Source organism: Carassius auratus, chromosome 23 (assembly GCF_003368295.1).
Source record: "Carassius auratus strain Wakin chromosome 23, ASM336829v1, whole genome shotgun sequence".
In the NCBI taxonomy this organism is placed as follows: Eukaryota; Metazoa; Chordata; class Actinopteri; order Cypriniformes; family Cyprinidae; genus Carassius; species Carassius auratus.
The window spans coordinates 11,519,594-11,545,501 of NC_039265.1; the positions used below are offsets into that span (position 1 = coordinate 11,519,594).

Below are 25,908 nucleotides of genomic sequence, written 5' to 3' on the forward strand. Positions count from 1 at the left end.
AAGTAAATAATGAAAATTAGTAGGCTTAGAACAGATCCCTGGGGGACACCTTGTTTCAAATGGACATTAGGGGATTGAAAACCCTACACTGATATGAAGAACTGTCTGACAAAAAAAAAAAAAGAAATGGAAAGAACAGCACCAGAAATACCCACATCAGAGAAACCATTTCAAAAGTAGAGATCAAGTGGCAAAAGTACAGAGAGAGAACCAGAGTAACCAGAGAGAAGTAGATCATTTAGTACTTTTACAAGAGCAGTTTCTGTACTATGCAATGGACAAAAGCCAGACTGAAATGGATCAAAGAGATTATTTTCAACAAGAAAGACAGAAGCTGACAAGCAACAGTACTTTCCAATAATTTAGCAATGATCTGTACATTTGAAATTGGATGATAATTAGATAAAACGGAGGAATCAAGTCTATGTTGACTAACTTGATAAGTTTTTTGTCCTTTCCGACATATGATCTGGGTTAATTGATTGAAGAATTAAAGCCACAGAAAGGTCTATATTTTGGTTTCACAATGATTAAGTCGTTATTCATGGAATAGTGAGGTGTAAGGCAGATCTTGTAGGAACTGTGGTGGACAATCCATAAAACCTTTGTGATATGCATTTGATGAGAAGCTGTTTCTCCTTTAATTTTTCTTTTTCAGACCCTTCCTAACAAATGAGCTGCAATGGACTAAGGCTGTACACTTTATATTTAAAAAAAATGTATGTCGCCATTCAAGTCATCTGGTCACATTTCTGTATTTAAGGAAAAATAAATTATCTTGCATTGTATGTCACAGAAAATAAGTACGATATGGGAGGAAAATACATCTTTTAATAATTTCTCTCACAGTTATATCATTGGGTAATTATACTGTATATAAATTGCAAGAATCAGGGAGCAACTATCATGCCTGGCATTAAAATTGCTTTTAAATGCAAGATTGCTTTTAATTTCACTTTTTGAAAATCGCACGTACTGTTTATACTATAGAGCGGCAGGAGTTACAATACATTAGATATTTGTCAGTGGTGCTGTTGATCTACAAATCATCGTCGCAAGCCATCGTCCTTAGTCATCTCTGATTTTGTGGTAAGTTAAATTTAATGTGCTGTAATGTAACAGGCAATCATTAACAATCGTTTTCTGAATACAAATCCATGCTTTGGGCACTAAACTAAATTTCTCAGTGTACGCTTTTTACAATATTGTGCAGCCCTACTGATGACTCTTATGTATAGACAAGTATCTACTGTTTGTTTTGAAACATGTTATGAACAGGAAGTTGTACATTTTTAGCTCAGCTACACATTTTTAAATCACTAAAACAAAGACACACTTTGTTAACTCTTCTGAGATAGAGAAAAGGCTGCACGAACCCGAACATGACCCCTGTGCACATGCAAAAAGACCACCACACGAGAAACTTATTAAAATCTAAAATATAATAGAGTACAAGAGAGATAGTGACAGGGGCATATGTCAACACCAAAGAAACCAGCACGATCTGAATGATCCGTAGAGCCTTGACTTTATCCCGGTTCGCGCCATCTCTCTTCTTGATGTCATCACCTGGTCCAGGACGCCTCAGAGCCTTCAGGACCATCAAACAGCTAAACACTTCCATGATTAGAAAAGCAAAGTACTGTGGCATAAGCAATTCGTACATGTCAATGAGTCCCAACCTAACTACTATGCTTGAGCTAATGATCAAAATCCATCCAATTATGGCTGTGGTGATCCTGTATTTAATGGGTTTGAGCTTCAAGAAGGTCACAGGATGAAGAACCCCTAAGTATCGCTCCAAACAGATGCAGGTTTGAAAAAGAGGACGACCAACCAAAAGAATCATTGCAAAACCAATTATTACATGTTTACAGTGAAGACAATTAAAGAAATACTGTTTGATCACAAAGGGGAAGGAGAAGTTATAGATGACCTCAACAAGTGAAGTGTTGAAGACGAAGACTTCGAGGGACTGTCCTCTGATTATTTCTTTCATGCTCAGCCACAGGATATAACAGTTTGCTGGGAAACCAAGAATCAGGTTGATGCTGAAGGAGAAGGCGACAAAATCATAAGGTAAATTGTGGCATTCGCTGGAGTTCCTTGCGAAAATGGATGGGCGGCATGTTGAAATGTTGGTCCACTCTGACATGATCACACCTAGATGTTTGGGAGTTGAAAGAAAATCAATGGATTGAAGGAACTGTATTAAATGAATAAAAAAAAAAACAAGGAAAAAACGTAAATTAGGATAGCATTAAGGGTTGTTATCATTACCTAAAACTGAAAGGATAACTGAAATAAATTAACTGAAATGAATTTAAAACTTTGTAAAAGTATTTATTTTCACATTTTTTGTTTAGACAAAGCAATAAATGACAAAACACAAATAAAACAAAATTACTAAAATTAAAATGTTAACTGAAAATACAAAACACAAAACTAATTCTAAATATTCATAAAAACTATAATAGTATGCTAATGGCACAAAAATAAACATCAAAAAAATTATTTAAACATTTAAAATTAATCCGCTACCTCGCAAGGAGAACCGTCTTGGATGAGCATGGGACTCAATGTACTTTGCTTCAGATGTTGCAGATCTGCTTTATAGATTTGATTTGGTTATTCATGGGCATGCAAATGAAAAATCATTGTGATAAATAACCTAAATAAGGAATCTTGCAAATGGTGTGTTGTGAAAAAAAAAGTAAATAGTTGTTCCATGCAAAACTTGCTGTTTCATTGCTAGAGTGTTGATAGACTGTTTTGTGATTATCATATAGTATATTCAATTTGATATGGCATACGACTCTCAACCTGCATCCTAGCATGTTATATTGAAATTAGCCATATAGCATCAGTATTCGTTAATATTTAAGTTTATACATTTTGAGTATAATTAATGATGAAAGAGATACTTGAGTTGGAAAAAACATTATAATGTTGCATTTACATTTATTTTTCACAAAATGTACAAAAAAATAAAGAGTCAAAACCGATGGTCTGACTTGGTTATGTAACTATTAAAAAATGGCAAGTTCTGTCATGAAACTCTAGATGGGGCAGGCTGATGGGTTGTTAAGGCAAACAGTAGTGCTTTACATTTAAATGTCCATTACATTTGCCTTTACATTTAAAAGTCAAGTCCAGTCAAGCTTTATTGTCAATTCTTCCACGTGTACAGCACATACATACAGAGAATTTAAATTGCGTTACTCTCAGACCCCTGGTGCATACAGATTATTTCACAACTTCACTTCACTTCATTACACTAACAGTAGAGCATAAAAATACAGATAGATGCAGATAGTTCCCCTGAAACCCTCCTCCTTCGCCAGCTCCACCTGTATAGATTTGCTACAGGTATATAATAGCTATATCTGCTATTTCTGCAGCAGCAATAGGCTATGTCTTAGGGTTATGTCTGTGTATTGGCAAAAATCTGGTGATACGATATGTATCACGATACATGGGTTGCGATACATTGCGATAGTGTAAGCAAGGCGATATATTGGGATCAGAATATGTGAGCAGAGAGGAGTGGGAGCTGAGCACAGAGTAGAGCGGTATGATTTTGACTGGAGCAAGGAGTGGATTTTTTTAAAGTCAGAGCGTCGTGGTTTTCTCTCACTCCAAGAACGCTCCACCATCGCTCCATCACGAGTACAGTTCATGCCAACGATTCGTAATATAACTGCATATTTAGCAGGAATTCACGTGTTAAACATATTTAGCTAGCTTGATAGAGAAGGATCACTCAGATCAGAAAGAATGTGAAGGCTGATCACTGCAATGGACATGAGTGAGAAGTTATAGTTTGTGTTATTGAAACACTTTTTGTGCAGCACGAGTAAAGGGGGGGGGGGGTTCAAGTGCTTGCAGGACTCTTTAGTTAAATGTAGTTAAACTGGGCGAACGTTACCGCAAAAACCCAAATGACTTCACACTTCAGCTTTGTACACCGATGCAGGAACTGGAACAATTCTTTTTTGAGAATCAATACATTATCACCGAACAAAATATCACGATACTTACATGTATTGTTATTTTCTTACACCCTTACTTAGGGTGTACTAACACTAGGTATTTTGAACTGTGCCTGAGCGTGTTTGAATAGTGTGAGTGCTCTGTGCTGTGCTTGGGTGCGGTTTGTTTAACCGTCCCTGGCTCGGTTGAAAGAGGTGGGCCAGGGAATGGTTCGGTTGGGCTTGGGCGCAGACCAGACCTAAAAAGTGAAAGTAACGCAGTGTGTTTCCCCGCATTTTGTTTTTATTTATTATGTTTTCCTTTTGAGATATTATGGTCAACACAGAGCCCAGCCTACCAGCACCCTTCTTCGTGGAGCTACAGTTTGACTTCACAGCTGGCGGAGAGCCAGAGCCTGTCGTGACGGACAGTCCATCTCCTAGGAGAGAGAAAGTGCTGAGGATCACCCATATATGCAAACATGTCTCCTTTTCTCTCTCCTTCATATGAACTCTCTGCCTGCCCTGAATCCTCTGTCTTTCCTGAAATGACCACGGAGGTCATAACAGAATTGTCTGTTTATATTGATCTGTCTGTCTGCCTGGAATTATCTGTCTGTCCTGAACTGTATGCCTTTACTATAGCAACAGTGGAGGTCGTTCCACTGGAAGTGGCTTTATGGTGTGTGTCGGCAGCACACACCGTCCCTCCGCTGTCTCCTAACAGCCCCTCAGCTCAACATCTGTGCAGTGGGATCGCAGCGGGTCTGCCGGTCTCCATCGCCATCATGACTGTTGGATTCCTTGTCTCCGCCTCCAGCCTCAGAGTCCCGGTCTCCGCCTCGGCTCTTTGACCCAGCACCTCGATCATGGCTCCCAGTTTCCTCCTCTCCTCCATGACCCGTCAGTCCATCACCTCCGCCAGGCTCCATCGTCCCATCCGGCTCCACCTTGGTCTGTTGTCGACCATCCGCTGCCTCTGGACTCCTCTGGCTACATCTTATCCCTCTGGCTCATTTAGGCTCCTCCTTTCCTCCAGCTCCACCTTGGTCCTCTGTCGCTCTGGCTCCATCGTGGCCTTCCAGAGTCCCGCCTGTGCCTTGGTTGCTGGAGCCATCTGCCTTCCTCCAACCTGGCTCATCGGCTTTCCATCTCTGCCTCGGGCTCCTCTCTCCGTCGGCTCCACCGTGGGCTTCCATGATGGCTGTGGCCTGGTTCCCGACTAGTCCCTCCTGCCTCTTCCCTGGCTCCTTCCCCATCTGATCCACCCTGGTCCCTTCTGCTTCCAAAATGACTCCTTCCTCCATTTGATCCACCCTGGTCCCTTCTGTCCCCGTCCTGGCTCCTCCATCAGAACCACCGTAGACTCTGTTTATCGTTCTCCACCTGGGTGTCCTTCCTCCGGCCGAACCTTCACCTGTATTATCTGTGTGCCTTCCTGCCAGCCTTCCCTTCCTGTCACCATCCCATATCCATTCATTTGTCCTCCTCCTAAGTCCCCCTCCGTCCCTCCCTTTGTTGTGTTTTCTTTACTTATGTGCTCTGTGTGACTTAGTTTCTGTCTATAAACAAAAACTGGCATACAGCCATCATAACGTTATGAAGCGATGAGAATTTTTGTACACGAAGAAACGAAAACAACATAGAATAAAAACCATAGTGCCATTATAGAGAATATGAGCAGAACGCAGACAGCGTACACTTTTCTGTGTCAGCTGCGACACAAGGATACATTTTCTATGTGTATTTTCACTTTGATTTGAAAGAAAAAAGCAGTTTTAGTTGAGTACAAAAAGTATTCTCGTCACTTTTCTGGACCTTGACAGTGTCATTTACTTGGCAGTCTATGGGACAGTCACAAGTCTCCCAGTTTTCATCCAAAATATCATTAATTGTGTTCCGAAGATGAACGAGGCTTTTACAGGGCTTGAGTGATTAATGACAACATTTTAATTTTGGGGTGGAGTATCCCTTTAATGTAAGTTGCAGTGCTAAGTAAACATAGATGAACAAGAAATAATTGGCTTTGCATACAGTGGTTTTAACGTGGTAAAGCAATAAGTAAAGTACGGCAGCCACAATTCAAAGATATTGATGTCTATCTATTTATAACACACATCTCAACACTCCTACCATTAGTACCACCGTAGGATTGATCATCAAAGATGCAATCTGCTTAAACTTGCTCTCCTCCCCTTCAAAATCATAGTTATCATCCACAAAGATGCAGAACACTTGGAGACTTCAAAGGACAGAATATGACGTGACAATTTGGACGCCTCTGGTCCTCTGCTCTGCTCGTGGGCTGAAATACTCAAGGACTGTGACAGGATGAAGTGTGTCAGAGAGCTCTTATATGATCAGCAGAAGAATATAATTATTTAATATCACATATTCCTGAGATTAGCAATGATATAAAGATAGCAGAGGATTATGCAATCAAGGCTCTTGAGTTCTTAAAGGTGTTTGGGAACATTGAGTTCTACAGGACCTCACAAAAAAGGTCCTCATGTTTTTCTTAGTATGAAATTGAATACCAGATATAAAGGATGACAAGTTGCTAAAGGTCAGTAAACCATTATATATTATCTGAGTAATTTTAAATCACTTTTACTATATATTTCATAATATAGTTGTTTGCCTTCCTTTAAATTTGAGAAGAAGTGTTTACATCAGGGATCTGCAACAGAGTGTCCCACCACTAACTAATTTTCTTTATATATATATTTAAAAAATAACATTTTAAAGGGGACATATGACGGGATTTAATTTTTTCCTTTTTCTTTGGAGAGTCACAAGCTCTTGGTGCATAAGAAAAGATCTGTAAAGTTGCAAAGACTAAAGCCTCAAACCCAAAGAGATATTCCACACCCCCCTAAAACAGCTCATTTTAACATGCCCCCACATGTCTACATCATGATGTGCGAAGATTTACATAACGCGGTCCAACTGCTCACGAGAAGAAAGAAGGCGTAACTTTTATTCTTGCTGTAGTATTGTTGTTGATGCCGACGCCATGTTGAGTGACATGGAGTCGCTGTGTGTTTTGTTGTGAAAGCGAAACTACTTTGTTTGGCCTTCTAAAAGAGGACACAACTAGAAATCAGTGGTTAAGTTATATTTACAACACTGTTTCAGTACAGTTCAACCCAAATATTCAGATGTGCAACGCATTTTATTAGGGGTGCTCCGATCACGATCGGCCGATCGTTATGCGCTTCTCGTCAGTAAAGCCGGTTTTCTAATCAGCGGTTAATTCCATCAGGTGCGTGATTTCTCATAGAGCAGCTGTTACTACACAGAGCCGTTGTTAATAGAGAAGATGCGCAAATCACGTTAATTTTCAGCGTTTTTTGGTGCATCTTCTCAGTTAACAACGGCTCTGTGTAGTAACAGCTGCTCTATGTGAAATCACGCACCTGATGGAATTAACCGCTGATTAGAAAACCGGCTTTACTGACAAGATGCGCATTAACGATCGGCCGATCGTGATCGGAGCACCCCTACATTTTATGGAGGACTGTTTCCTGATCCTGAGAACGTAGACTACAATGCTGGCTGTTCTGACTACAGTCTGTAAGTAAGTTTTCATATTTAAAGGATTTGCCACTGATGATTCAAAAGTGAGTTTTGAGCAGTGTAGAGTAGCGCTTGTTGTTTAGAATTTCTCAGATCACAAATGCAGACAGGGTTTTATGTTTACGCAGCGCGATGCAACGCAACACGTAAAAAGACAGTAAAAGTCATTATAATCAGTAATTATGTCCCCACTGTTTTAATAATTTTTTTTTTTATAACAAATATCAATCGGTTTATGTGCCCAATAACCGATATGCGGAACCGATATTTATTTAAGAACATACTTCACTTTGGTTTTTCCTATTTTCAGTCATCTTTTTTTTTTTTTTTTTTTGAACATTAGTTTTCATGTTAAATTTAATCTTTATATAGAGTTTAATAGAGTCAAGAATAATTCACTGTTTAATATTAATTCACTAAATAATTTTCTCTGGAATATTGGAATATAACATACAAATCATTGTATTTTATTGCATTTCTCAAATGGAATGTTACATCAAAATTAATAATAAATCAGATTATGAAATGCCTGCTGATGGCGCGGTTTATCTATGCAGTTACACAGAACTATACTCAAACTGTGATCACTCGTGGCAATAATAAATAGAGAGTTTTATTTATTTTATATATAAGTCTATTAGCAAAATAATGGTTATATATTAAATGTTAATACAATTTAGGGTGTTTTAAACAAGTGAATCTTGTTAAAAGTTACATGCATTGGCCGTCCTGAGCATCAACTCGCTGAGTGAACAGCAATATGAAAGCAGCTTCACGAGACTAATGATAAGCAAATTTACAACAGAGAGAGAATTAAATTAAGCACTTTTATTTGCAACATGTTCTCATTCATGGCTGTATTATTTAACTCATGCAAAGTTGCATCTTTATTGCGATAGGATCTTGACGGATTATCAATGTGACTTCGACTTAATGAGACTGACGATGAGCATAGACAACAGAAAGAGAATTAAATTCAGCACTTTTATTTCCAACATGCGCTCATTTATGGCTGCGTATTAATTCAGGCAAAGTTATGTCTTGACTGGGACAGGACTTGATGGATTATTTAACATGACTCTGTGAGTTGGTATCTATTTCTTAGAGCCAAGCTGCATAAACTATATAATATCAGGCATTTATGTAATGCATCTAATTTGTGCATAACTGGCTGTTATGTGGAAAAAAGTTTACTAACTACAGCAAAGAAGTACCTGCATGTCGTTGTTGTTGTCTCGTCTCCCCTCAGAAGCGTGCAGTTCTCAAAACACCAAGCAGAAGGTAACGTTTATTGGTGAATCTGATATTACAAAACCGATATATCGTAAATCGATATATCAGTCAATCTCTACACTGGATGCAACAAATGCCTGGTTTATAATGGGTTTTTCTAATGTTTTGTCTTGTCACTCCATCACAGTATGGTAAGGGGCGTAACATTTTCGTCACACGCTTGAGGAATTCAGTCAATTGTATCACACTGGAAAGCTGAGCAGAGCACACCTCGCTTTTCAGAACGAAGAGCTTTGTAAAAATTGACTCATTTCAAAAATGTTGTTGTATTTTATTTGATTTTCAGCAATTCATTTTTATCTCAATTTACTGTAGTTCGTTGTTTAGGAAATTCAACACCAGGGATCTCCATCCAGGTGTTTTCCAAAAAAAAAGTAAAGTAATATTGAATAAACATTTAGTTTGCATCTTTATTATAGATAATAGTAAATATTTAGCCATAAACTGATTCTTTACAGCAGGTAAAAAAGTGAAAATAATAAAATTAAAAGATATAAAATAATACAATTTAAAAATATAAAATAATTTTTGCTAAATATGTATTTACAATTAAATGAATCTGAAAAATCTTTGCGGTAACACTTTAGTCTAGAGTCCAATTCACACTAATAACTAGTTGCTTATTAGCATGTCTATTATTAACATATTGGCTGTTTATTAGTGCTTATAAAGTACATATAATGCATTACATCTATAATCCTACCCAATACCCTAAACTTAACAACTACCTTATAAACTGTTAATAAGCAGCAAATAAGGAGTTAATTGAGGCAAAAGTCATAGGTTAGTTAATAGTGAGAATTGGACCCTAAAATAAAGTGACCTCTTTACATATTTACTTATAAATATACATTGAAAAAAATGTATGAAAATGTTGTATTTAACATCTCAGAGCAAGCTGGTTTGTTTTGAGGTATATTTGATGTTTAGATATATATCGCTCAGCTCTACATCTGACTAGTTAAAGCACTGAAAGGAATCAGTGAGACTGGACATCCATCGGCTCTCAAACGTGTTCAGAAAACAGAGAAAATGAGAAAGTAGTGTTTTCTTAGTGTAACTCTCACAGTCGGAAAGCAGCCAGTTCTCACACGTTCACACGTCCAGAGCCAAACCGCACACAGATCCTGAGTCATCAGCCTCACAGCAACGTGTGACATCTCTGTTCCTCTGCTGCGGACGTGAATGGAGTTTGTTTGCGGTCTGATCTCACAGGGTTTGGTCGTTATATCAGTGATGGTCCGTGGAGCTCTGAGAGAGGGAACGTCTGACCCTGTGATGGAGAACAAACCCCTAAGAAAGAAAGCGGCCGAATTTTCTTTTGAAAGTCTCTTTTGCTCCGGCTGATAAAATGTATTTGATTTCAACAAAACTATAAAGCAGTAGTTTAACATTTAAAATACAACTCAGGATAACTGTTTTCTATTTTAATATATTTTAACATTTAAATATTTTATTCCTGTGCCATTATTTGAGTATTCAAATAATTAAAGAAATAAAACATTGAAACTTAAAATCTATTCAAAAGTATCTATTAATGCTTTTTGTATTATATTACAAATTTTATGTTTTTATTATAGTACACTTTTAGCTATTTTTTCCACAGAAGGTAATAATCAAATGTAAAAAGTATAAAATATGAATTGTCAAATATATATATATATATATATATATATATATATATATATATATATATATATATATATATATATATATAAAATGAAAAATTGATTTTTTTAATAATAAAAAAGGTTATATAAAAAAATACAAATATTTTAAATACTATTGTAATTTGTATTTATTTTGAAATTATTATTAATATTGATTATTAATAAAGAACCCCACTGAAGCATTTTTTTTCTTATGTTTGCATATTTAACTTTTTTATTTTTCCTTATTTATGGTCCATTTCTAAAAAAAAATTAGACCAGAAACTTCTATAGGAGCTCTGTCGTGATTGGCTAACCAAATTTTTCATTACTGAATTAAATATGAATATGTAAATTTGGAGGACATATGTTGATTAGCTCAAAGTTGTCATGTCAATACAGTGGGACTTCATAAATCATTATAATATTTTTTTTTGTCAAGTGCTATTAAAGGCATGAGCTCTAAATTCATAGATGTTAAGAGTATGGCCAGTATCAAACTTTGATGTCATAATTGAGGCAGAAAACATTATTTAGCAAACGCTTTTTTCCGAAGTGACTTATAGATGCTTTGTAGGTCTGTGTCAAAGAAAGCTTCATGTGAAATGTGTCTCTTTAGGGTCCTGTAGTTGTGGGGTCCTCCTCCCGTCCTTCACTCTTCCTGTCCCTCCACAGGAAGTGGTTGTGAGGTGGTATGAAGCGTGATAAATGAGCGCAGCGTTTGCTGTCCTGGAGCCGGGAGTTCATGCTCAGTTCATGACATTGATTACTCACGCTAAGTGCTTGAAAGTGGGTCAGGATGAATCCAGAGAGATTCACAGATCCGCTCGAGCAGAGTCTCATCCTGTCATCTGAAGAACAGCTCAGAAAATCAACTGATTGTGCAATGCACGCACACCAGCTCTTCTGTTAGATATCACTTATGGTACTGAACTACACTACCGGTCAGAAGTTTTAGTTTTAGTTTTAGTTCTTGTTTTTGAATGCTTCTGCTCAAATTATCAAACATGCATTAAGTTGATGAAAGTGAAATTTAAGTAAAGAACTTTCTATTCATCACAGAATCCTGAAAAGTAAAATGCATTGAATCTGCATATTAGAATGATTTCTGAAGATCATGTGACACTAAAATACAACTGTGCATCACAGGAATAAATTGCATTTTACAGTATATTACAACAGAAACTATTTTGAATTGTAATAATATATCACAAATATTACAGTTTTTACTGTATTTTTTAGTCAAATAAATGCAGCCAGAAGTTATTTAATATTACATTATATATATATATATATATATATATATATATATATATATGTGTGTGTGTGTGTGTGTGTGTGTGTGTGTGTGTGTGTTTATATTTATATATTTTCAATATCATAAAATTTGTAATATAAATATTTATATAATTTATTATATATCTATTTTAAGTGTATTTGCTCACAAATCACCCTGAATAATTCTTTAGTTAATCTGAATTAAAATATTTAATAAGTAAATAAATAAATGTTTATCCAGAAATGACTTTCATATTGATATTTTTGGTTTTTATAATCAAAATCAAAAAATGACTTTTATTTTGTTTTTGTCACCTAGGTGGGCTATTGATGAATGTTAAGCAGTATGCAGCATTTAGTGGATGTTTTACGATCTCTAGAGCAGTGAAGCATTAGCATTGGGATGCACAGCTGCAGCTGACCTTCATACGGGTCAGAAACCACACACACTGGTGATGCTTGTCTTAGCAAACAGCTGCAGGCTTTGTTTCGAGCTCTGAATGTGTGTAAGATCTGCTGTCAGCCACACTTTAATAAAGACCCAATAATTGAGTTCTTCAGCGATCAGCGAGGAACAGAGGCTTCAGACGCGGCTGCTGTCGAGTGACGGAAGTCATTTGTGCAGCATTCAGATCCAGAACAGATGTGTTTGATGCCTCAACAGAGCGCAGGAAGCTCGTTTATTTCCTAATGAACTACAGCACGACTCCAGCGCTGCCGTCCTGAGAGCAACATCAGAGCCTTTTAGAGTCCTGGTGCGACCATAGCGAGGAAAAAACATCATTTACCCCTCATCCTGACCGCAAATTACTTGCTTTTATTTGCTTTTTATTGTTTGCTACACAAAATGAGACGTTAAGCAGCACAGGGATGACAATGATATTGAAGTATATGGGATAAATTATGATTGTAAAAATATATTATTAATATTTAAACATGAATTGAATCATGTTTTTAAATTAGATTATTTTATTATATATAAACATTGTTAATTAATAATAAATGCATATAAAAAAATTATTGTATAGCATAATAAAAAAAATATTATATAAAATATATATTTTTTTTGTTTTGTGTGTAAATATACACACAAAATATATAATAAAAAATTATTATATTAACATTATATATGTGGTATAATATATATATATATATATATATATATATATATATATATATATATAATAAAATAATAATTTAATTGATTTTGAAGATCAAGTAATATACATTTTACATTAAGAAAAAAATATATAAATGTAGTAATTATACTTTGATTAATGACTAACATTTTGTATAATATATACATATTTATTATATATATAATTAAATCATTTATGAATGTCAAATATAAAATACATTATAACTTGAGTAATAAATTATAATTTGGTTATATAATTTATACAATATAATCAATACTGTATAAAATAGTCATACTGTAATCTATAAATCTGGTAAATTATGATTTATAATGTATATTTACATACTATAATATTACATAATTATGCAATTTTAATTTAGAATTATATTTTTTTATGTTAAATGTAATTTTTATTTGATCAAAGCACAATAGTCTGTCTAATAAGAAACCTGTAACTTCAGCCACACAAAATGAAGATTATAACTGAAATATTAAAGCAGAAGTAAGAAGTTTGACTGTAATTACACAGCGTCTGATCTGGACCCAGTATCACGGAAGAGAATTATCTCAGTTCATCGTTCATCACTCTTTCACATCGCCCTCCTCATCCTCTTATGCTAATGAGAAGCACAGATCTGGAAACCTCATTAGAATAAGCTGAGGAGCCTCAGTCATTATCTCCCAGTCCTGTTCCTAACCTCTCTCACTCCCCAGGTTTAGTTTGTTAAACGCAGCCCATGGATCCATCAAAGGGCCCTTAATGACTTTCTGAAGCTGACAGGTCTCCAGAGCCGCCACGGTCAGACGCACTACATTTTAATGAGATTCCTCAGGGATTCCTGAGGACTGTCAGATTCAGCCGTCATGTGCAGGGGGCGGAGCAGAGGTGGAGGGGCGTGGCTTGAAGGGCTGGAGGGGGAGGGGTTATGTGGCTGGGCTAAAGGATAAGAGTTTGATTGGTTAACACAGACGACTGGCAGTGTTTTAGTATTATGATAGTTTTTATTAATATTTTGATTTGTATTTTACGTTTTTATAAATTTAAAGTTAATAATTTAGTTTGTTGTCTTTTTTTATTAATATCTAGAGTTAGTTCTATTTTTATATTTTCTGTTTTAATGATAATTTTAGGTAAAGATTTAGAAAATTTGTTGACTGTTTTTTATTAGGCTAGTTGTTAGGCTTTTTTACACTTTTCGTATATATATATATTTTTTTCATTTTTCATTTCATTTTCATTTGAAATATTTTATAATTTTGTTGATTGTGTCATTTTTATTAGTTTTTGTTTTTTAACAAGTGTCTATATAGTTTTTAAATATTATTTTGAATTACTTCTTACTTTTTATATTTTCTGTTTTCATTGTAATTTTAGGTAAATGTTGATGTTTTTGTCATTTTGATTAGTTTATGTAATTATTTAGATTTAGATTTTGTTGTGTTTTTTCATTTAGACTATGTTTTTTCTTTTAGTTTGTATTTGTATAAGTTTAAGTAACAAAAATGTATTGTTTTAGGTTTAACTATATTAACCTTAAAACATTGCTTTTGTTTTGTGTGTGTGTGTGTGTGCGTGTGTGCAATTAACATATTTCTCAACTGAGAGCCATTTAAGCGTAGCCATGTATTATTTTTTTGCCATTTCCTTTTTTTCTTTTTTATTCTTTTTTTTTTTTATAGCAGCATAAAAAGACATTTACAGTACAGTAGATATTTCACTAGCAATCGATTTGTTTTTAGAGGGCTTTTGGGAAAGAGTGAAATTTTTTGGTATTTTCCCTGCATGATTCTCATCACAGTGCAAATAAAACACAATGCATGCTATAATAAGTGCTTCAAATGCTAGTATGCTGCATTGTGCCCTTGTACACTTAATAGTTTCCATGATGTATTCAACAGGCAAAATCAGGTATTTTTCAGTTTCTTTATGAATTTGGATAAAAGGTGAAGTCAATAGCTTTGCATTGTTGGACAGATGTAGTATGCTTTGTTGTTTGCTGCAAATGTAGCAGGTCGTCTGGGAAATGTATGTATACAGTAAACGTGCATGCTCCAGAAACATTGTGATAGTGTGCTGTTTACATAGCCAGACTTTTAATATGCCTCGTAAGGTTTAGTGCATAAATAATGTAAATAATTAACTATAAATATTTAATTATTAACACATTTTTTCATATTTACATAGTGTTAATTATTTTTTATTAATTCATTTAATTTCACTTAGTTTTACTCATTTGACTACCTCAACCTTAAATGAAAATAATAAATGTTGCCTTGGCATTTTCATCTATTTATTTTATTTTTATTTCAGTATTTCTTAAACGTATTTTATTTCACTTAGTTGCCAAAACAACATTTCTAGTGTTCTTTTTCTTTTCTTTTTTGTTAAATTTTTTATGTAGTCCAATACTTATGTTTAATTTGACTTGTTTTATTTTAATTAACAAAAAAATAGTTTTAACCTAATTATATGATATTTTAACAGTATTAATGCTGTTGTATTAATCAATTATGAAGCAAAATTAGGCCTCATTTCAGCTTTTAAAACGATGGTCATTGGTTTAAAAAGGTGTCATTATTCAGCTTAATTCGGTTTAAATTTGGCTCAAATGCTAATGTCAGTTCCATAGATAATCATACTGAATATTGATAGTATTTTTAACCCCATATGGCACAAGATTGAGTAAATGGCGACCATTTTTATTCCAACCTCTAAGCAAAGTGCAAATGGCATGCTGAAGGTTGCTGGAGTCACTTACACAAACCAAACACATCTCGCCGTGTATGATTTCTTTTATCTTCAGAATCCAGTTGGTGGCTTTCATATGGGCGCAGAACCACTGTCAGGTGAACACGGTTCCTCCTGGTGAACTGGTGTGAAGTGTTTGTCATGGCCTCGGGTGAATGCTAACGAGCTGCTCAGGCTCTTTGACGGCTGTGACTCATCGTGCCGTAATGACAGATGAAAACAGCTATGTTTAGCATGCCAATAGAGCTAGCTCTTTGTGAGGTTTTGTGAATGGTGCTGCCTGCCATCGGCGGAGACGTTTGAGTCGATGTCTGGATGAGTGTGTGACTCACATATCCAGCTCCAGATGACTGTCGATGGGAAGATGATGAAGACGCGGGTTTCATGAGCCTCAGGGGCGCGTGTTGAATATTGTGCCACAAAACAGACTGAACGTGAGCATGAGAGAGATCTGACTGGGAAGAATTAGCATGTGTATAAAACACGCAAGAAATTGACTGTGCTGCTATTTAAAATAATGTAAAAATACACCGCAAAGAGAAAAAGAAGAAGAGAAAAAGAAAAGTCTTCCTCAGTGTTTTTGTCTTGTTTTCTGTTGCAGAAACCGAAATAAAAAAATTCTTAAATCAAGATGTATTTAACGTTACTTGAGATGGAAAATACCTTTACATGTTAAGGCTATAAGGGGTCATTCACTGTGAGTTTAAAACACTAGACTGTATAAAAACACATGAGGCATGTTTAAAACTAAACAAAAAGAAAACATGCAGAACTGAATGCCTCCAAAAAAACCGTTGCCTTTTTTATTGTAAAAACACACTTGCCCCGCCTCCAAATTCTTCTGATTGGTCCGTTGCTAGACGTCGTGGACAGCCGGCGATGTGCGTGATTATAGAAAACGTGTTCAAATTTTATTATACTCATTTTAGTGTTTGGTTAAATTTATTTTATTTCAGTTAACTGCAAAGACGTGAAAACATGACTCAAGAAAGCCAGTGTGTGCTTCCGTTCATCAGCTTGTAAGCGGCTGGATTTGATCCGTGACCGACTGTGTGTGTGTGTGTGTGTGTGTCCTGTAGGGGTCGCCCTCCAGGGCCGTCGTCTCTCTTCATCTGGGATCATGTTCTAGAGTCGACCCTGCGCAGCAACCATGAAAGGCTTAGGGGCCAACCGTGGCCGCCATCTGTCAGAGACCTGCGACCCCAGCGCGGGCCCCCAGGAGCCCCTGTGTCCATTGGCCCCGGACCCCCACGCCACCTTCCTCCTGAGCCCCACTGTCAACCACTACGCCACTCTTGATCCTCACCTCCATCATTTTCCTGTGTCCACCCCGACGACGCTGCAGTCGGACTATCTCCTGCCCCTAAACAACCAGCTGAGCACCAGCAGCACCTTCCCTCGCCTCCACTACACCACCCAGCAGGAGCAGAGCGACTACACACAGGTGCTCACACCACACTGCATGCGTTTCATTCACATACAGTAATATCTGGAAATATCATTACAATTTAAAGTAGCTGTTTCCTATGGGAATATATTGTAAAATGTAATTTATTCCTGTGATATGCAGCTGAATTTTCAGCATCATTCCTCCAGTCTTCAGTGTCACATTGTCAGGACCGGGGCTCGAACTTGGGTCTCTGATGCCAGAGTCTTAACTTCTACCGCTGAGCCACAGGAGGTAGTTGAACCCAAATAGTCAGACGCCTTGTAAACTTAACTCAGAAGAGTTTATTTAACAAAAACAGCAAAAGGGAACAAAATATCCTTTGTATAGAGTTAGGTTATAAAACAGGAAAATCCACAGACCAGAACGGGTCAAAAATAGTAAAACAGTCTCCAAAACAAAAACTCAGAGAGAAAACTGCAAAACAATTCTCAGGAAAACAATTCAAAAAATACTTTCAAAGAATAGATCTTGTAACTAGAGCAGACTTACGGCAGCAACTTGCTTAGGAACAATAATAACCAAGCAAAGATACAAAGGAAGTGATCAGCTTAAATAGACAGCCCAGAATGAGAAACATGTGAAAACAATTACACTGATTACAAAAGGCACAATGTTGACGTGAGTGCACATTGGGGACCTCTAGTGGCCAAAATAACACATTGCAACACAAAGGTTCTGACAGGACCCCTCCCTCTAGGAACGGCTCCTGACGTTCCCTCCAGGACAACTGGTCTTGCGAGCGTAAAATTCTTGCACTAGTTTGGGGTCTAAGATGTCCTTAGCAGGAACCCAGGAGCGCTCCTCGGGACCATAGCCTTCCCAGTCCACAAGATACTGCCGGGACCCACGTACTTGACGGACATCTAGTATTCTGTGGACTGTGTAAGCTGGCTGGCCCCCGATGATACGAGGAGGGGGAGGTCTTCCTGTCACAAGAAAAGGAGAAGACAAAACAGGTTTTAACAGGGAGACATGAAAAGTTGGATTAATTTTCAAAGACTTAGGCAAGTACAATTGATAGGTAACTGGGTTCACTTTCCTGGCAATCCTGAAGGGGCCAATGAATCTCTGGGAAAGTTTGCGGGACTCCACCCGCAAGGGAATGTTCTTAGTGGAGAGCCAGACTCTTTGGCCAGGGCGCAGAGTGGGGGCAGGTCTGCGTCTGCGATTCGCCTGGTGCTGGTATTGCTGAGAGGCCCTAAGGAGCTTGAGTCTGGCTTTTTTCCATGTCTGGCGGCAGCGTTTAACAAATTGATGAGCAGAGGGAACTGCAACCTCCACCTCTTGTTCAGGGAATAGTGGAGGGGTGTAACCAAACTGGCACTCGAAAGGGGACATGCCTGTTGCAGAGGAGCGAAGGGTATTGTGTGCGTATTCTGCCCACATGATGAATGAAGACCAAGAGGAAGGACTGTTAGCTGCCATACATCTCAGTGTCGTCTCAAGATCTTGGTTAAGCCGCTCAGTTTGTCCATTGGACTCTGGGTGAAACCCAGAAGACAGGCTCACTGTAGCCCCCAGAGATTGACAAAAAGCCCGCCAGAATCGGGAGGAAAACTGGGGTCCTCGATCAGAGACGATGTCTTGTGGAATTCCAAAGACTCTGAACACATGATTTATGACCAATTCAGCAGTTTGTTTTGCGGTGGGTAGTTTAGGCAGAGGAATAAATCTGGCGGCCTTGGAAAATCTATCTACTATGACCATGATAGTGGTGTTGCCTTGTGATAGTGGAAGACCAGTGATAAAATCCATGGAAAGGTGGGACCAAGGTCTATGAGGTATGGGGAGAGGGTGCAATAGCCCTTGAGGAGAGCGGTGAGAGATTTTATTTTGGTTGCATGTGGGACATGCGTTCACAAATGTGGTCACATCCTCCTTGATAGTTGGCCACCAGAATCGTCTTTGGAGGAACTCAAGAGTGCGTGAGGTACCAGGATGACAAGTGAGACGAGAGGAGTGTCCCCACTGGAGGATCTGAGAGCGGACAGCTTTAGGGACAAACAGACAGTGGGTAGGCCCCCCTCCTGGGTCTGGTTCTCTGGCTTGGGCTTGTTTTACTGTATCTTCCAGATTCCACCTGATAGGGGCTAATATCTTGGAACTTGGGATAATTGGTGCAACACAATCTTCCTGTGGAGCTTTAACATATGCTCGGGACAAGGCATCAGGCTTTAGGTTCTTAGAGCCAGGGCGGTAGGACAAGATGAACTGGAATCTATTGAAAAATAAGGACCAACGTGCCTGGCGGGGGTTGAGTCGCTTTGCCTGCTGAATATATTCCAGATTCTTGTGGTCCGTCAGTACTTGGAATGGGTGTTTGGCCCCCTCAAGCCAATGTCTCCACTCTTCAAGGGCTAACTTGACTGCCAGTAACTCTCGATCCCCTACATGATAGTTGCTTTCAGTTGGTGTAAGGCGGTGGGAAAGGAATGCACATGGATGCAGCTTGTTGTCCTCTCCTCTCTGGGACAATACAGCTCCAACCCCTACATCTGAAGCATCGACTTCCACGATGAATGGTCTATCTGGGTTTGGGAGAATGAGAATAGGTGCAGAGGTGAAATATTTCTTCAGTTTGTTGAAAGCCAACTCTGCTTCAGGTCCCCAAGAAAAGGTGGTTGTGTTCCCCTTGGTGAGAGCAGATAAAGGAGCCGCCACAGTACTGAAGTTCCGGATGAATTTGCGATAAAAATTGGCAAAGCCAAGGAAACGCTGTACCTCTTTTACCGATGAGGGGGAGGGCCAATCCACAACAGCTTGAACCTTTTGAGGATCCATTTGTATTTGGCCAGGCTTGATGATGAACCCCAGGAACTGAACCTTGGTCACATGAAACTCACATTTCTCAGGTTTAACATAAAGATGGTTATCAAGAAGGCGCCTCAGAACCTTACTGACGTGTTCTACATGCTCTTGGAGGGAACTCGAGAAGATGAGGATATCGTCTAAGTAGACAAAAACAAATTGGTTTAACATGTCTCTGAGAACATCATTGATGAGAGCTTGAAATACTGCGGGAGCATTAGTGAGGCCAAAGGGCATAACTAAATATTCATAGTGCCCAGTGGGCGTGTTGAAGGCAGTTTTCCACTCATCTCCTTGCCTAATGCGAACAAGATGGTAGGCGTTGCGCAAGTCAAGCTTAGTGAAGATGGAGGCTTCTTGCAGCATTTCAAATGCAGTTGTCATTAGTGGCAAGGGATAACGGTTTCGAATGGTTATCTTATTAAGGCCCCTGTAATCAATACATGGTCGAAGTCCGCCATCCTTTTTCCCAACAAAAAAGAATCCAGCTCCAGCCGGGGAAGTGGATGGTTGGATGATGCCTGCTACAAGAGCTTCATTAATGTATCGGTCCATAGCAGTTCGTTCAGGGGGAGACAAAGAGAATATACGACCTCTGGGGGGACAGGTACCCGGGAGTAGCTCAATGGCGCAGTCATAAGGCCGATGAGGTGGTAAGGAGGTGGCCTTCCTTTTACTGAACACTGCTTTGAGGTGGTGGTATGGAGCAGGGACTTGAGACAGATCTATGGTTTCTTGGGACTCGAGAATAAGGTCAGGGGGGTTCTGGGCCAAGCATTTAGTCTGACAGGTGGGACCCCAACCTAGAACAGTGCCAGTCGACCAGTCAACGTGTGGATTATGCTGGAGAAGCCATGGGTGACCGAGGATAACAGGGAACTCTGGAGACTGTATAAGGTGAAAGCACATTCTCTCCTGGTGCTGGTAAGTGGTGAGACCAAGGGGAGAGGTGAGGTGGGTTACTTTCCCGGGAGACAATGGTCTTCCATCCAAGGCTGTCACAGTTAGGGGTGCAGGAAGAGAAGAAGTAGAGATCTGAAGACTCTTAGCAAGAGAAACATCCATGAAATTCCCGGCAGCGCCAGAATCAATCAATGCCTCTAGTTGGTGTTTTTGTCCTCTCCAAGTGAGTGTGATTGGAAGGAACAGCCCAGAGTTGGAAGGTGAAGTGGTGCGTGTAACTCCCGTCACAGTCCTTCCTTGCCTGTACGGGACTGGGCGTTTCCCGAAAGCTCGGGGCAGGTGGAGCGAAAATGACCATACAATCCACAATAAAGACAACAGCGCTCTCTCATACGACGGTCTCGTTCCGAGGGGGAAAGTCTAGCCCTACCCAATTGCATGGGTTCCGAAGAATCTTGGGGCACTGGTGGCATTTGAGCAAGAGCTGGACTGGCAGACCATGAGGAAACAGATGGGCGGTTCCGGCTTCTCTCTCTCAGGCGATTATCCAGTCGGATTGCTTGATCCATGAGAGTTTCCAGATCAACAGCAGGTTCTCTGGTAGCCAGATCATCCTTGATTGCCTCTGACAGACCATTCAGGAAACACACCATGAGGGCCTCATTGTTCCAACCACTCCCTGCTGCAACGGTCCGAAACTGAATGGCATACTCAGCTGCACTGCCATTACCTTGACGGAGGGTGAGAAGTCTCTTTGAGGCTTGTCGGCCACTGAAGGGGTGATCGAAGACTCGCTTGAACTCCTTTTCGAATGCGGAATAACTTGAACAGAAGGGGGCTTGTGCCTTCCAGACTGCGGTTGCCCAAGAAAGGGCTTTGCCAGAAAGGAGGGTGATGACGTACGCTATCTTGGCTCGATCTGAGGGGAAGGACGATGGTTGTAATTCAAACGTGAGAGAGCATTGAGTCAGGAACCCATCACATGCACTAGGGTCACCTGAGAAATGTTGTGGTGGAGGTAGGCGGGGTTCACTTAGAGGAGAGAGCACTCGAGAATCTGGAAGGGGTACAGAGGCAGCAGGAGAAGCAGTAACTGAGGTAGAGGGCAGCCGGTCAAAGATCTGACGGACCGAAGTCATGAGATCAGACAGCAACTGGGAGTGTCTAGCCATCAAAGCCTCCTGCTGAGCTAGTGCTGACTCATGGCGTTGGACTGTGGACTCATACTGAGCAGCTGTGGCAAGGAGTTCTTGAGGATTTGGCGCCTCTGGGTTCATAATGTGGCTTGGTTATTCTGTCAGGACCGGGGCTCGAACTTGGGTCTCTGATGCCAGAGTCTTAACTTCTACCGCTGAGCCACAGGAGGTAGTTGAACCCAAATAGTCAGACGCCTTGTAAACTTAACTCAGAAGAGTTTATTTAACAAAAACAGCAAAAGGGAACAAAATATCCTTTGTATAGAGTTAGGTTATAAAACAGGAAAATCCACAGACCAGAACGGGTCAAAAATAGTAAAACAGTCTCCAAAACAAAAACTCAGAGAGAAAACTGCAAAACAATTCTCAGGAAAACAATTCAAAAAATACTTTCAAAGAATAGATCTTGTAACTAGAGCAGACTTACGGCAGCAACTTGCTTAGGAACAATAATAACCAAGCAAAGATACAAAGGAAGTGATCAGCTTAAATAGACAGCCCAGAATGAGAAACATGTGAAAACAATTACACTGATTACAAAAGGCACAATGTTGACGTGAGTGCACATTGGGGACCTCTAGTGGCCAAAATAACACATTGCAACACAAAGGTTCTGACACACATGATCTTCAGAAATCAGAATAATATTCAGATTTTTTTTATTTGAAAAATAAATCTTTTGTAAGATTATAAAATGTGATTACTGTCACTTTCGGTCGTTTTAATGCATCCTTGGTGAGAAAAAAAAAATCATTTTCTTTAAAAAAAAAGTACAGACTCAGCGAGACTGAAGAGTAGTGTACATATATAAAATATAACATATATTATAAACAATATATATTTTAATAGAAATAGAAAAAAAGCATGGAGTACTCATCATAAGTGTTTTAATTCATGCAGTCATTCGTCTTGTCCATTATTTGATGCATTTATGTATAACAGTTCAGATGTTTTGTGTTTGAAAAGGTATATTTGTTAACTAATATATTTGTTGAAGTTTGCATGAATATATCATATGCACAATATTACAAGTAGTTAAAATACAAATATTTGTATTTGTTATTATTGTTATTGAACCTATTTAGATTATACATAAGAAATTAATTGTTAAATTAATTTAAAAAAATACAGCCAGTTGACAATCTCTGGTGAAAAATTTGTCAGTCATACTTTTTGTTCAATTAAATATTTTTGTATAATATAATAAATAAAATTACAATAATAAAAATGTTTTATAATTAATTTTGAATACAAACACTTAATAATAAACAATAATTAATTTTTATTTTAACCAATTGTAACATTGAGCATGCATCATACAAATTCCTAAATAATTGCAATGACTGAAATAAAATGAATCATATTGTGCAGGTGATATATGGTTAGTTAAATAATAAGTGCAGATAATTATAATAAATACAACATTTATTGTTTAATATTTAATAATACAATACAAATATGTTAAAAGCTCTAATAGTGTGCATGTGATATATGTAATACAGTCAACAGATGTGCAGTTTTAAACTCTATATTTAACTCACACTTGTTATAATAAATTTGTTTATATTGTGCATTCTTCTAGTATTTTATGATGGTGTGTTGTGTCTCAGCAGGCTTGTGTGGCTCAGACTGGCAGTCACTCGGGCACGCTCACGTCCTCCATGTCCATGGGCATGGGTTTGGGTCTGGGACTGGGTGCTCCAGCTATGATCAGCAGCGGCACAGCCACCATCTCATCCGCGGCGGCCGCCAAGATGAACCGGCTCCCGGCCAACCTGCTGGACCAGCTGGAGCGCCACCTACCCCTGCAGCGGGACGGCTTCAGCACGCTGCAGTTCCACCGGCGCAGCCGCGGCTCCAAGCAGCGCAGCGAGAGTCCCAGCCGCATCCGCAACCTGGTGCAGTCCGTCCAGAAGCTGTTCGCCAAGTCCCAGTCCATGGAGGTGTCTGCGGTCAAAGGGAGCATCACCGCGGGTCCAGCCGGAGACGCGGCTAAAGCGGCCCGCCGCAGCAAAAGCAAAGACCGCGCCAAGACCGAAGGAACCAAACGCCGTCCGCGACCCAATCTCTCAGGCTTCTGGAGCTCAGATGACGGTTTGGAGGACGAGGCGCCGGCTCAACCCGCTGCCGGGCCGTTAGCAGTGGCTTATCGAAACCCTCTCAGCATGATGACACTCGGTCGGGCCGTGTCGGACAGTCAGGCGGCTCCCAGAACACATCCGCAGGGCTACAACACCATCGCAGCGCATACACTCAAATCCTCCAAGAGCAGTGGAGATCTCAAGCCCACCGTCAGCCTGCCGCCCTCCACGGGACAGACGGGGGAACACTCGCTGGTCAAGAGGGGCTCGTGGTCCACGCTGACCCTCTGTCAGGCTCGACAGGTGCTCCAGAAGGGATCCGCCACCGTCAACCGCACCCTGCTCAAGTCCAAGTCCTGCCACGGCCAGGAGATGACCTGCAACTTCCTCCAGGTACAGACACTTGTTCTGACGTGGAACAAAGACTGTCAGTGTGGGAGATTGTGACAAACACTACAACATGCATAAAAGATTTCATAATAGGCAATAACATTTATACATATTTGTATATAAATATTATTCCACTGTCATTTTAAATGGCCTTTTATCAGTGTAATTTTTTAATTAGATTTTCAAAGTTTTTTTTACATGCTTTGACCCAAATGCATTGTGGGTAGTAAGTGTAAGTGTTCTGGCAGGTGCCTGCGGGTGACTGGAGCGGGACGACGGGTAAGGGAGGCGGTGGTGTGGGGGATATCCCGTGCAGACGGATGCGCAGCGGCAGTTATGTTAAAGCCATGGGAGACATGGAGGACAGCGAGGACTCGGACGGACCCCCTTCACCCAAACCCTCGCCCAAAACCGCCGCCAGACGCCAGAGTTACCTGAAGGCCACACAGCACTCGCTCAGTGAACAGCAGCCGCCACTGCTACCCCCTCGCAGGTGAGTCCTGCACGCTACACACACACTGCACACACACTACACATACACACTGCACACACACGCACACTACACACACTACACACGCACACTACACACACTACACACACACACTACACACTACACGCACACTAAACGCACTGCACACTCACTTCACACACACACTACACGCACACTACACACACTACACACACACTGCAAACACACACATTACGCACACTGCACACACTACACACACACTGCACAGGCTTCACACACACTGCACACACTACACAACAACCTGCACACACTACACACACACTGCAAACACACACAATACACACATTGCACACACACTACACACACACACTGCACACACTACACACACACACTATACACACACTGCACACACACTGCACACACTACACACACACTGCACACACTGCACACTCTACACACACACACACTGCACACACTACACACACACAATACACACACTACACACACACTACAAACACACTGCACACACTACACACACACTACACACACACTGCACACACTACACACACACTGCAAACATGCACAATACACACACTGCACACACACTGCACACACACACACTACACACACACTGCAAACACGCACAATACACACACTGCACACACACTGCACACACACACACTGCACACACTACACACACACTACACACACACTGCACACACTACACACACACATCCGACACAGATAAACACACACACACAAATATATATATATATATTCATGTTCATTTTACTTCAGGCAACAGAAATGTGCTTCATGGCTTTAGTTTTAGTTTTAGTTAACTATATTAGTCCTGACTATAATAATAACCTTTTACACACTACATTATGAATTTACTCAAAGCTCCTAATCCTAATATCCTAAACTGAAGATCTCAGCATGGATGGCCTGAGG

General features: G+C 39.5%; 1 protein-coding gene across 1 annotated transcript in view; it reads left to right on the plus strand.

The window, feature by feature from the left end:
* Positions 1–25,908, plus strand: part of LOC113041326 (disks large-associated protein 4-like) — an 81,771-nt gene that overhangs the window by 34,561 nt on the left and 21,302 nt on the right. Inside the window, exons 2-4 of the mRNA XM_026199794.1 lie at positions 16,737–17,101; positions 23,628–24,488; positions 24,734–24,978. Of these exons, the coding sequence (XP_026055579.1) occupies positions 16,808–17,101; positions 23,628–24,488; positions 24,734–24,978 (1,400 nt within the window). The 5' untranslated portion in view covers positions 16,737–16,807. The remainder of the gene's footprint in view (positions 1–16,736; positions 17,102–23,627; positions 24,489–24,733; positions 24,979–25,908) is intronic.